This window comes from Triturus cristatus, chromosome 1_2, assembly GCF_964204655.1.
Source record: "Triturus cristatus chromosome 1_2, aTriCri1.1, whole genome shotgun sequence".
Classification (NCBI taxonomy): Eukaryota; Metazoa; Chordata; class Amphibia; order Caudata; family Salamandridae; genus Triturus; species Triturus cristatus.
This window is the reverse complement of record NC_140580.1, coordinates 454370553-454383835: the sequence shown is the minus strand read 5'-3', so window position 1 is coordinate 454383835 and position 13283 is coordinate 454370553. Positions and strand designations below refer to the sequence as shown.

Below are 13283 nucleotides of genomic sequence, written 5' to 3'. Positions count from 1 at the left end.
TTAGGGGGTCCCACAAGGACCCCCATGGCCAAAAGAAGCATTTTTTTTTTTTTTAAATGCGGGATGCGCGGAGGATCCGCGGATCCGGCAAAGAAAATAAAAAAACAAAGCGCGGGCTCCCGGGGGCATTTCTAAGATGTATTTGCGGGGGCCCAAGGGGAACCCCACAGCCACGGGGACTGCCACCCCCCGGGGCTTTCTATAAATATTTGCGGGGGGCTCACAGCCCCCCCAAGCCCTGGGTACCGCCACCCCTGGGGCTTTTATTAATTATTTTGCGGGGGGTCTCACGCCCCGGCTGCCTCCTGGACCACCACCCCCCGGGACTTTTTAAAAAAAATACATATACCTGTGTGGGGGGCTTGAGCTCCCCACACGCCCCGAGGATCGCCACCGCCCCAGGGCACTAATTATGTAAATTCGGGGGGCTTTGCCAATGTAATCGGAGGGGGGCCGCGCAGCCGCCCTCCTGGAGCCTGTGATGGCCCTGGGGACCGCCATCTCCAGGGCCGGCACCTGCAGTGTCCCAGGGTGCCCACCCCCGGGACACTGCTGTTTGCTATGGCAGGGTGGGAGCCTCGCGGCTCCTGCCCTGTCATAGCAAGCTGGGGTTTGGGTTTTGGAGGAGAGAGCAGGAAACCTGCTCTCTCTTCCAAAATCCAAACCACATTGCTTTTGCACACGGGGAGCTGCATGTCAGCAGCTCCCCGTGTGGAAAAGCAATGCCGGCTCCCACAGGACGCGGGGAGCCGGAAGGGACCATGGGGGAATTGGGGCTCCCCCCATGGTCCCCAACGAGGTGACCAGGCCCTGGGGGATGGGGTCCCCGGGGCCATAAATGGCCTGAGGAGGGGGGCCACACAGCCCCCCCCATAGTAATAAAAAAAATATGGCCATGCCCCGGGGATGGGGTCCTCGGGCCTGGAATTGGCCACGGGAGGGGGGGCCACTCGGCCCCCTTCCCGTTAATACATTTTCTTTTTTTTTTTTATTGTGTGTCAGTCCCTGTGGGATGGGGTCCCCAGGGCCCAAAAAAAGTAAAAAGAAGGGGGGCCACACAGCCCCCTTACAAGAAAAAAAAATGCGATCGTCAGGTCCAGGCCACGCCCCTTTTTACACCTCTCTGCTATGCAGCTCTGTGGCGCTTACTCAAGGTACCTGGTGGGCTAGTTGGCCACCAGGGACCCCCAGTATTGAAGGGGAATTAATTCCCCAACTTAAAACGGGCCACAGGGCGCGTTTGCAGAGTGTTGCTTGGAGGGGGCGGGGCCTGAGTTGACATTTGTGAAAACATGCCCTGTGGCACGTTTTAGGTTGGGGAATTAATTCCCTCTCAATCCTGAGGGCCCCTGGGGGCCAACTAGCCCATCAGGTACCTCCAAAAAGCGCCAGAGGCCTGCGTTGCAGCGAGGTGGTCCAGCCCCACGCCCCTTTTTACACCTCTCTGCAACGCAGCTCTGTGGCCCTTACTGGAGGTACCTGGTGGCCTAGTTGGACCCCAGGGACCCTCAGGATTCAAGGGGACTTTATCCCCCAACTTATAACGCTCCACGGGGCAGGTTTGCACAGCGGTGAAGGGAGGGGATGGGGCCTGAGGTGACATGTGTGCTAACACGCCCTGTGGTGCATTTTAAGTTGGGGAATTAATTACCCTTCAATGCTGAGGGCCCCTGGGGGATAACTAGCCCATCAGGTACCTCCAAAAAGAGCCAGAGGCCAGCATTGCAGATAGGTGGTCCAGGCCACGGCCCTTTTTACACCTCTCTGCAAGGCAGCTCTGTGGTCCTTACTGGAGGTATCTGGTGGGCTAGTTGGACCCCAAGGACCCTCAGAATTCAATGGAACTTAATTCCCCAACTTACAACGCGCCATGAGTCGCGTTTGCATAGTGGTGAAGGGAGGGGGAGGGGCCTGAGGTGACATGTGTGCAAACACGCCCTGTAGCGCATTTTAAGTTGGGAAATTAATTCCCCTTCAATCCTGAGGGCCCCTGGGGGCCAACTAGCCCATAAGGTACCTCCAAAAAGCCCCAGAGGCCTGCATTGCAGAGAGGTGGTCCAGGCCACGCCCCTTTTTTACACCTCTCTGAAATGCAACTCTGTGGTGCTTACTGGAGGTACCTGGTGGGCTAGTTGGAGCCCAGAGACCCTCAGGATTGAAGGGGAGTTAATCCCCCAACTTAAAATGCGCCACGGGCGCGTTTGCACAGTGGTAACAGGAGGGGGCGGGGCCTGAGGTGACATGTGTGCAAACATGCCCTGTGGCGCATTTTAAGTTGGGGAATTAATTCCCCTTCAATCCTGAGGGCTCCTGGGGGCCAACTAGCCCACCAGGTACCTCTAGTAACTGCCAGAGGCCTGCGTTGCAGAGAGGTGGTCCAGGCCACGCATCTTTTTACACCTCTCTGCAACGCAGCTCTGTGCCATTTACTGGAGGTACCTGGTGGGCTAGTTGGACCCCAGGGACCCTCAGGATTCAAGGGGAATTAATCCCCCAACTTAAAACGCACCACAGGGCGCATTTGCACAGTGGTGAAGGGAGGGGGCGGGGCCTTTCTACACCTTTGACTTAGAGGTAGTTTTAATCCCCCTGCCTTATTATGTACTAGGGCCTTACAGAGGAGGTCATGCTAATCACAGAGGTACCCCAACGCATAGTGTTCCCTAGTGTATGTAGGTGTTTTCACTGTATTCTAAGTGTCTTTTAGCATAGCACTGGCTCTAGGCCTGGTTAGTCAGAGTCAGTTACCACCAGTATCCGTCTGAAAAAGTTGTGGGCACAGGATGATTATTTTAACAAGGCCTCTTTCTGCTCCTCTGTTGGTTCTTTCTGCACATGTCTTGCTTCTTCCTGCACTTTTATTCATCTTTGTGGACTTCTGTTGCTTCTTTCTGCATTTCTTTTGCTTCTTTCTGTGTGTTTTTTCTTCTTTCTTTACATGTCCTACCTCTGTGGGCATAGTTAGAAACTACCATTTGAGAAACCTTTGAAGTTCACTGAAAAAACCATAGGTTTCAGGCACGTTATAGTTAGAAATTAGCATTTAAAAAATCTTAGAAATTCACTGAAAAAAACATAGGTTTTAGGGAAAGTTATAGTTAGTTGGACATTGTACTCGTACAAAACCCGTGAATTTCACCCCATTATAGTTAGTTCAGCTAACTATAACTCGCGCCCCCGCAATGCACTGCTGATGACGTCACATATTACATCACTCGTGACATGGTCAGTGACATCACTGATGACATCACTGATGACATCATCCATGTGATAATTTGATGCATCTTCTCACACCCTAATATAACTTTTGATACACCCACTCTAAGTTACAGACTGCCATTCTCAAAACCATAGATACTCCAAGACCAATAACTAGATACCCACTCACTGATTCTTAGGTCTACACACACATCCACTCACTCACCCGTACAGTCACTCATACTTATGGTCACTCAGTACAGGATTATCATATGCACTCATACACCTATATAGACACTCACACACTACCACTCATCCATAGAGGTACTCACACACCTAGTCAGTGATGTAAATAATTAATCACACTCCCATTTACTCACCTATACAGTTATACACACACCAGCTCACTTACTCATACAAATTCTAGCACATACTTGCTCTCTTATACAATCGCTGATACAAGCACAGACCCATCCATACAGCCACTCTCACAATCACACACTCAGTTATAGCCATTTATATACTCCAACACACATATATACTGCCTTTCACATATGTAGTCAATAACACATTTACAACTGAGATATACATTCACTCAATAACACACCTAGACACACACTCACCCACCCATACAGTCCATCAAAGATGCCCTCTTGAAAGCATGCACACAGTGAATCACCCACTCACACATCTATGTACAAAGTCACATATACCGCACCCACACAAACACTCAGGCACCCATACAGATACTCAGACAACCAATCAATAACCCATATAGACACTCATGTAGCTATTCGCAAACCCATGCAGCTGCTTACACACCAACAGACAGACGGATACAGACATTCACACAGTTTACTCACTAACGCATGCATTCAGTAAGATATGTTCATTCACTCACTTATACAGTCAGTCACGCACCTACTAAATCATCTATTCAGAAACTTATACACCCACTCATTCTTCAATACGCCTTTCCCTATATATATTAAACATATTTAAACTTTACAGAAACACACAGTCACTGGATGATGTCATCAGTGATGTCATTTGAGATGTCATCAGTGATGTCATCAGTGATGTCACTGACCATGTCATGAGTGATGTAATATGTGACATCATCAGCAGTGCATTGCGGGGGCGCGAGTTATAGTTAGCTGAATTAACTATAACGGGGGAATTTCATGGGTTTTGCGCGAGTGCAATGTCCAACTAACTATAACTTTCTCTAAAACCTATGGTTTTTTCAGTGAATTTCAAAAGTTTTTTAAATGCTGATTTCTAACTATATCGTGCCTGAAACCTATGGTTTTTTCAGTGAATAGATATATAATATACAATCATTTATGATTATGCACAAAAATATATAAATTATCTTCACAATTACCTAGTATATAATACTTTACAATAAGTTTTTATCTAAATAATAATATAATAAATGTGGTAAATACAATAATACAATACATTATAAAAATCAATATTAATATTTTTTAGGATGCATTTATCTTAATACATATACAAGTTATTAAAATATTACATTTAAAAATGTAAATAGTTCATATTTTATATCCTAAATATTTAACAAAAATGTATATTTTTAATCATTTCTAAAATTAAACAGAAAAATATATTGCGACTAAATTTTAGATAATTGAAAAATCAAATTTAAACATAAGTACGTATTTATAAATTAAAACCATATTTCATGTAAACATAGAAAAGTACATTTTAAAATTAAAAATTATAATTTTTTTTACTTTGTTACAAAATGTATATTATCTTCACAAATTTAAGAAATATTAAATTGCATACAGACAAATATACATTTAAAGAAAATATTACATATAATTTATGTAAATGAAACCATTTTATTTTGCATTGAAAAAATAATAATTTTGAAATTACTTATAATTAAAAAAGCCATTCATTTAAACAATTTAAAAAAACTATTAGTGTGTAAAATTTAGCAAACAAGCAAATTAATATTCCCATATTTTAATAATCTCCCCAACCTTTTTCCCTAGAAAATCCAACATCCCACTCCATTAACACAATTACATGTACATTAATTATTAACATTAATTAAATTTATATTAAAATGAATAATATTTGATTTTTTTTAAATACCTAAACAAAATTGCAAAACATACTAACACTCAAATTTGCATACAACTAAATATACCTATACATCAACCAATAAAAACAATATTGTATACAATGATATTTTCACAAACAATATTTTTTACAATAATATTAAAAACATTTAAAACGATATTCTTACCTTTGATATTCCTATCAACTATAATTTTGAAATCATGTATTCTTAACATGATATTTATGCAATACAATCACAATATTTTTCATTCAGTATTTTGGCCAAACACCCAAACTTCTATTTGGATGCATTTATATGACCTTCACAACTAGGTCCTACTTCTATCCTTGAGGCTTTCAAAAGTAATCTTCGCTTTCTTTTTCACTGTAAGGTATTGTTCTCCTCTCAAGTCAATTTAGTAGCTTCTACTTGCTTGTTGCTTATTAGGATGTTCAGACAGGTTCTTCCCTTCCTCCCTATAGCCACAGTAAAACTGTGCTACAATCTTCAACTACATCTCAGCTCCGGTATCGGAAATCTTGTTATTTAGGTCCCCTAGGATACCTTTTCATTGTCTCAGTGTTGTGCAAAATGCCATGACCTGCTTCCTTGTGAATCTTCCTATGTGCTGCTCAGTCCCTGCGTTCCTGAAAGACCTTTACTGGTGTTCTGTCAGCATAAGCCACATTTTCAAAGCTCTTTGTCTAGTCTGCCACGTGGTCAAGAATTGAAGACCTGCCAGTATTATATGGAAAGTTCTCCCTTACCATCCTTCCCTTCCTGTGGTGAATGCCTTTACCAATCTGGTGCAGTTCCTGCATTTCAAACACAGCCAAACTGGAGGTCACTTTTTCTCGTATTCAGCAACCAATCATCAGAACTCCCTGCCCCTGGATATACCAGGCGAGTCTTGTGCTACCCTTTTTAGGAAAAGCAAATTAAAAAAAATAATTCTAAAGAACATATCCTCCTTTCACAATGTCTCTATGCTCTGCACCAATAAACAATGGGGTAATATTTGCACTATAATCAATTCAAACTCAAATGGATAGAGGTGGCAATCCTTGACAATTTTTGGGCATTCCCACGTAGTGGTGTTCACTCTTACATAAATATTGCCCTGCTGATTTATGAAGTACTGTTGGCATTCTTGGCACAGTGTTGCCTTCACCTTTGTGCATTGAGATAATGCTGGCAATTATGCACATATTGTTGCCAGTCTTGGCCCACGATAGTGCTAAGCTCATAAATAATGCTACTACTGGCATAATATTGGTGATTCTAAGTTATTTTATAACACTATCATTAATGAGGGCAGAGGCCTCCATTTGTAGAATTAATGTAACCTGTTTTCAGTCATGCGTGCATTCACTTTCACAGACATCCGTTCATGTATTCACCTATTTCTACTTCCACCCATGCATGCAAGAACGTATTCAATTATTCAACCATACACTCAATTCAGTCATCCATCCATGCACTTAATAACCCATAAATTATTCATGCACACAGCCATTCACTGATTGTTATGTTATGTAAAATAAACTTAATATAGCGTGCGACTCACACCGAGGGGTATCTCGGCACTGCAAACAGTCACAGGGAGAAGGTGGATTCAACTAGAATATAAATGATTTGAGCATTTTCCCTAATTTGTGGTATTCAGTGCAAAGATGGCAATGAAGAGATAATTTGTTATAGTAAACTGGAGCCAAATAAGTAAAGGCTTGGTCGCAGCACATAGTCAGTCGAATATGGGGTACTCACAGCAATGCTGTGTCCATGGACCTTAAATTTCTGGTCGGATAATAGCGTTTTAGTTTCTGCTAAAGATATCTGGGGCCTTTGCCTCTTAAGGAGTTGTATATAACGCAACAGATTTAAAAAGTGCTTCTCTGCCTGACAGGTTGCCAGTTTAGAGATTTCACGGAAGTTGGAAAACGAATATGGCCACTGAGTTTTGCACTACTTATAGTTTGCCCATAAGGGTCTCATTGGCTGCAGCACGGAGAGCATTGCCATAGTACAGCCTGCTGACTATTAGAGATTGGACTAGGGTCCTTTGGACTGAGATGGGGAGGTAAGGAAAGGCTCTTTATAGAAGGTGCATGGTATGAAAACAGATACCTGTATTAGTGTGTTATTATGAATTTGGCAGTGTGGGAGTGGGACTGTCCCGCTCCCACACTGCCAAACCCATGTTCAAACCAGCAGCCAGATTAGGAGTTTTCTCCTGTCAGGTTGGCTGTTTTTGGCATTCCTATGGCAGTGCCTATGAAATAGGCACCCCAATGGAAACGTCAAAATCATCACCTGCATGGCATGGACTGCTGCAGTCCATGTCATGCAGGTGCTGGTGTGCATGCACACAGAAGGGCACATGTTGTGCTCCCGTGTGCATCCACATGGCGTGAGGCACCAGGGGGCCCTGTAGGTTCCCCTTTGGCTCCACATGCCACACTTTCATTGTCGTCGCACCCCCATAAAAAGTGTGGCAGTGAGTAAACTCTTAATATGCTTGGAATATTGCGGCCTCAGGACCTCCACGCACCCGCTAGGTAAAGGCTGTTCCCTGGCGGTTATTGTGGTCCCAGGGTGGCCCGACCTCCCATGTCATAATTTAGGAGTCAGGAGACCGCTGACGTGAGTCTGGCAGCCTGTGGACCATCAGACTCCAATAAGGGCCATAGAGTGGATCTGCTTTTTCATAGACAGTGCTTGGTCAATTTTTATACAAAGATTTTTCACTGCTTGTCTGGGGGTCAGAACAGTGCCCAGTTCAGGGGGCCACCACTCATCAGACCAAAGTAAATTAGCCTTGCCAAACACCATGATCTAAGTCTTACTGACATTCAAATGTAAACAGTTGTCTGTCATCCATCTTGAAATGGCTAACATTCCCTTGGCAACCTGATGTTTTTTTTTTTTAGCCAGATCTGTGTCAAAGGAGAAGATCACCTGTGCGCCATCTGCGTATGATATAATTTCCAAACCATATGACTGTGATCCTAGCAAGGGGGGTCACATAGATGTTGAAAACTGTGGGTCTCAAACAAGAGCCCTGTGATACACCCTTGTCAATCTGCATAGTGCAGGCTTTAAAAAGACCAAGAGCAATGTTTGAGTTCAATTTTCTCCCCAAAAATTTGAAGTAATTTAAAAGCCATCCCATGGACCCCTATCTCTTGTATTCTCTGCAACAGCCTTGAGTGCAATACAGTGTCAAAATCTGTGGACAAGTCCAACAGCACTAACATAGATGGAACCCAAGCTTCGAGCCAGAGTCTTAGGGGGATATTCACAAGAACGTGTGCTAAACATCACCAAAAAATGCTAACGCAACTTTACACATCGCAGCCTATTGCGGGAAAATAACCCTGTGTCAACGTGGAATTCACAACACGGCATTACCATGCGATAGTCTGCCGAAATAGTGGCCAATGTCTGCAATACAACCACCTAGACGGAAATAAAAACACAAACCACAACACAAAAAACATGCGATGGGCCAAAGCACGATGAGGAAATCAGCGAAAAGCAGCACCAGGCCTGCAATACACACATGGCAGGCGGAAAAAATCACTATAAAATTTGAAAAATACACCCAAACACAAACTGACCAACACCCAAACATAATGCAGGCAGCCGGAGCAGGCGCTGAGGACGAGTGCAACCCCACAAGCACCCCGGACAACCAGCCTGGGACCTCGGGGACAGAGAAGGGCAAGGACAAGAAGGAGAGGAAGACGAAGTTCAGTCCGCAGGAAAACATCCTAGTCACGGAGGTGATGGAACACCATCAACAACTGTTTGTCACCTCCAACGTGTCATTGGGCACCAAAAATGGAATATGGCAGGACATGGTGGACAAGGTGAATGCCGTCGGAGAGCACAAGAGGTCAATTGACGAGACCAAGAGGCAATTGATTGACATCAAGCGGAAGACCAAGGAGACACTCGCAGCCAACCAGAAGGCAGCAATGCAGACTGGAGGGGGGACCAGCGCCACACCTCGAGCTGGATGACATGGAGGAGCTGGTGTCGACAGTCACCAGTGTGGAGACTGTGGCTGGAGTCGGGGGACGGGACACTCCTCGACAGGACACAACACAACCACAACAGATTTCCACTCTAAAGGAAGAGTGCTCGACTCCTCTGTTAGATTGAACAGTGTCAGAATGGCGGGAGCAAAGTGGTTGGGAAGTAAGGCCATAATCCTGGGAGGGCAAGGATCTAGTGGGGATCTGGATTTTGCCTTTTCTAAGGACTTTTGAAACCATCCTTCCATGGACTCAAGCGTTCATTCATTTTCACATTCACCCCCTTACCCAGTTACATAAACTTCCCAATCATTGAAGAAGCACTTGCACTAGTAAAATAGTCTGAATTGTTGGCTTTGCAGGTGCTTATTTTCTATTACAATATGATATGTTTTTGCCATCCATTTTTCACCCTTAAAGGAGCTATCCACTGTGAAAAAAAAAGAAGTTCTTTCTAATCAGTCCTGCACCTCTACCAATCACCAGCAATAGAATGTCGCTTGTTTGATGAAGTCTGCTTGGGTTTTTTGGGGAAAAGACACACAATTGATGGATGGAATGCAGAACAATTCAAAGCATTCACCCCCAGTCAAGAGATCTGGGTTAAATCCATCATTCTTTTGCTCACCATGCCACCCCAGTTTAGACAAACTGTCTCCATGCCACTGAAATCAAGCTATCCTAGCTGAAGAGGGGTGAAACCCCGAATCCAGTCCTAGGATGCTTGTCTCCAGTCCAGCGAGGACCTGGCTTGGCAGTTCGGGCTGGACTGTTCCCATGAGGCACAGGGTCAAGACTGATTTGCATATGGCTGGGTCCAAACTGGAATGGCATGGTGAGCAAAAAAACGATGGGTTTAGGCCCAGATCTCTGTACTGGGGTGAATGTATGACATTGTTCTGCATTCTGTCCATCAACTGTTGTTTTGGGGTTTTTCGGGGAGCATTCTGAAATCATTCACCGGGTGGCCCCTTTCAGGATTCAACAGATGAGATTCATTTCTCAGAAACATTACAGTTGTTGTTCCTACGCCAATGCCAGTAAAGACATCTCATTCTTGTTTTTTTAAATATTATTTTTCGGCACTTGCAGTGGTCTTCCTTCCCTTAAACAGTTATGAATTATCCGTTGCCAATAAAAAGTCGGTTGGCAACATCAAGCTTCTGCTTCCTGTGGTTTATCGCATTTCTATAAAACATTCGCATTAATGTGTGCCCTCACCGCAGCCCCCAGGGAACGATGCCACCTTCACACTTGCAACAGCAGTTTAATCCCCGCGCGCAGGTCTCCATCGATGCACGAACAGACCAGCTGCAGCGATCTCTGGGCACCAACCACTGACGTAACGAAAATTGAGGGGGCCTCCCTGCAAGGAACGTGAAGGGGCCCCCTCCGAGTCCGAGCTCAATCAAGAGCTCTCCGGCAACAGTGCTGTGCTGAGGGGGCCCCCTGGAGCTTGCACCCCCTCCCCCCCCCCCCCCCGCACCGCGGGGGCTGCGGGGCCTGTGTTACGCCCCTGGCACCAAGCTCAGATCGTTTACTAGCGGAATTTCAGCATTAACAAGAGCGAAAATCTCTTGCTTCATGGTGTGAACGTCAAATGCACTTTAAAATGGACCGATTTTGTAAAGAACACACATTTGCAGCATCGGTTACAAAAAACGTGCACTCGGTTGACAATGGCAATTAACTGTGTCTTCCAAAGAGCTGCCAACAGTGGTGTTCGTGTCATGAGCTGAGAGAAGCAGTTTTCATCATTTTGCAACTTGTTTCTTTTGATTTGGTTAGCATTTCGCGTTTTTAGTCAAAGACAGAATTATGATCCTCTTTGGAAGGTTATAACTCCTCACATAAAAATTGCACATGCTTCTGAATTTCTTGGATTGGATTTTGAGTCCAATTTTGCAGCTGTCTTTTGTCTGTCCAGATGTTCTGTTAGTGTACCTGACAACAAATTTTATAATTCAATTAGCATAAAATACCGGTACCTAACTCACGTATTGCTGTAAAAAATGATCCGTAACAGAAGAGGGTACACACGCACACCCCCATAAACACATACACACATGCAAAAACACGGGCACACAAAGCCACGCTGCGGCATACAGACACGCCTATGCACCGTTTCCCCAGAACAAGCACATCTCGATAGTTGGACAAAAGTCAGACTTAACCATCTACAATTGCAAATATGGTTTAGGCCAAAACTATGCTTCTGAGATAAACATAAGAGTTAAAAGAACCACTGACTTTACATGTCCACTGTAATTGATGAGATGGAATTTTTTAAAATGACTGGATATGAAATTATTTACATTTATCAGTGTATAAAGGTACAAAAAGATTATTTTACCTTAGATAATCTTCGACTCTGAAGCCTTTTCTTCTTGCCAACTCAGTGAGGAAAGCCTTCCTTCTCGCTCCCATCTTTCTCTCCATTATGAAAAGGACAATGTCCATGAACTTTGTTTTGTATTTGTTCGGAAAATGTAAAGGCTGCATTATTTTTTGCTTTTTCTTGAGTGGGCCCATTTTTGAGTTCTGGAATCCATCCATAATAATGCACCTGGTGTGTACTCATAAAACCCCAGTGCACTTCGACATGTAACTCCCCGCAGTCTGAAAGCACTGTGCACGGCACCGCCCCTTTCCATCACTTTCATTTATCACTGTGCATTTTCAAAGAGAAACTGCAGCTGGAGAGACGTCACCGTTTCAGCCAAACTTCTAAAACTGTGAGTTAACTTGTGGGTTCTTTGCCAAGTCCTGGCAAATGCAGAACAATTTATTATTTACGACTCAGTCTAGATGTGCACTGTATTGAATTATAATCTGAAAATTATGGATTGCGCTGGTTAATAGCATTGTCCCATTTAAAAAAAAATCGTTCAATAAAAATATGTAATGCACTAAATGTATTGTCAACTGTCCGGGTTTTTCAATATATAACTGCTTACTTTTAGTTTGTTCTGTAGTTAGTATGAACACTTGATTATCTCAAATTATTTCATAAACAATGAACTAATAAAAATACATTTTCTCTGAAAAGTGTATTAAATGCGCTTATAAAGTCATGAAAAATAGGTTGAGGTCATTAACAGTGGGCATCTGTATCAGAAATTATACAATAGTAGCACAACAGCGATATTTAGAAAATCACCACCTAGGGAAATTAATCCTTAATTAACCGATAATGAAACGTTATTGTCCACAGCCCAGCAGTGAAAAATAATGACTGAAATTTCCATTCATGCGTGATGAAGACAAAAGCGTACAAAGCAGAACATGAAAAACAAAGCAGACTTTCTCCTTTACCATGGTCCAGTAAACATCCTGGACAAGACTGGCCTTCTACAGCAAAGACACTGAACAAGAGAAAATGAAAGAGGTGAGAAAGTGATTGAGTGTGGTGAAGAAATAATGAAACTAAAAGAACAAGATAAAATGGGGGAGTGAATGTGGGAAATGACAGAGAAAGGGGAGAAAGAAAGAAAGAAAGAAAGAAAGAAAGAAAGAAAGAAAGACAAGGGAATGAAATATAAATCATGAATAGGAGGCCAATAAAAAACTCCGGAAAAAAAAGAACCAGAGCTAGAGAGAAACGAAGAACAAAATAAACAGAGAGGGAAAGAAAGAAAAGAAAACGGAATAGAAAGACCAAAGACTGAAAACAGCAAGGCACAATATGGAAAAAACTAACACAAAAAGATAGAGCGGTAGAGCAAACGAAAATGCGACATAAGAAGTAGGTATAGAAAATTGGAGAAACTGCAAGAAGATAACATAAAGCAGATAAGAATGAAAGAAAAGGTGCAAGAAAAAGGAAGGAGTATGGGTAAGAAAAGACTGGATCTGTGCCTGAATGTACAAAATAAAAAGAAGGGAGAACAGGAAAGAACAGAAGGAAAATTAATAGGGACTGGGAATAAAGAAAAGCAAAGAAAGGGAGA

The 13283-nt window shown here is 43.4% G+C and overlaps 1 protein-coding gene across 1 annotated transcript in view; it reads right to left on the bottom strand.

Moving 5' to 3' along the window:
- The window catches only part of DNTT (DNA nucleotidylexotransferase), a 1058258-nt gene extending 1046291 nt beyond the window's left edge, over positions 1–11967 (bottom strand). Inside the window, exon 1 of the mRNA XM_085614981.1 lies at positions 11687–11967. Within this exon, the coding sequence (XP_085471107.1) occupies positions 11687–11889 (203 nt within the window). The 5' untranslated portion in view covers positions 11890–11967. The remainder of the gene's footprint in view (positions 1–11686) is intronic.
- Positions 11968–13283: the final 1316 nt, after the last annotated feature.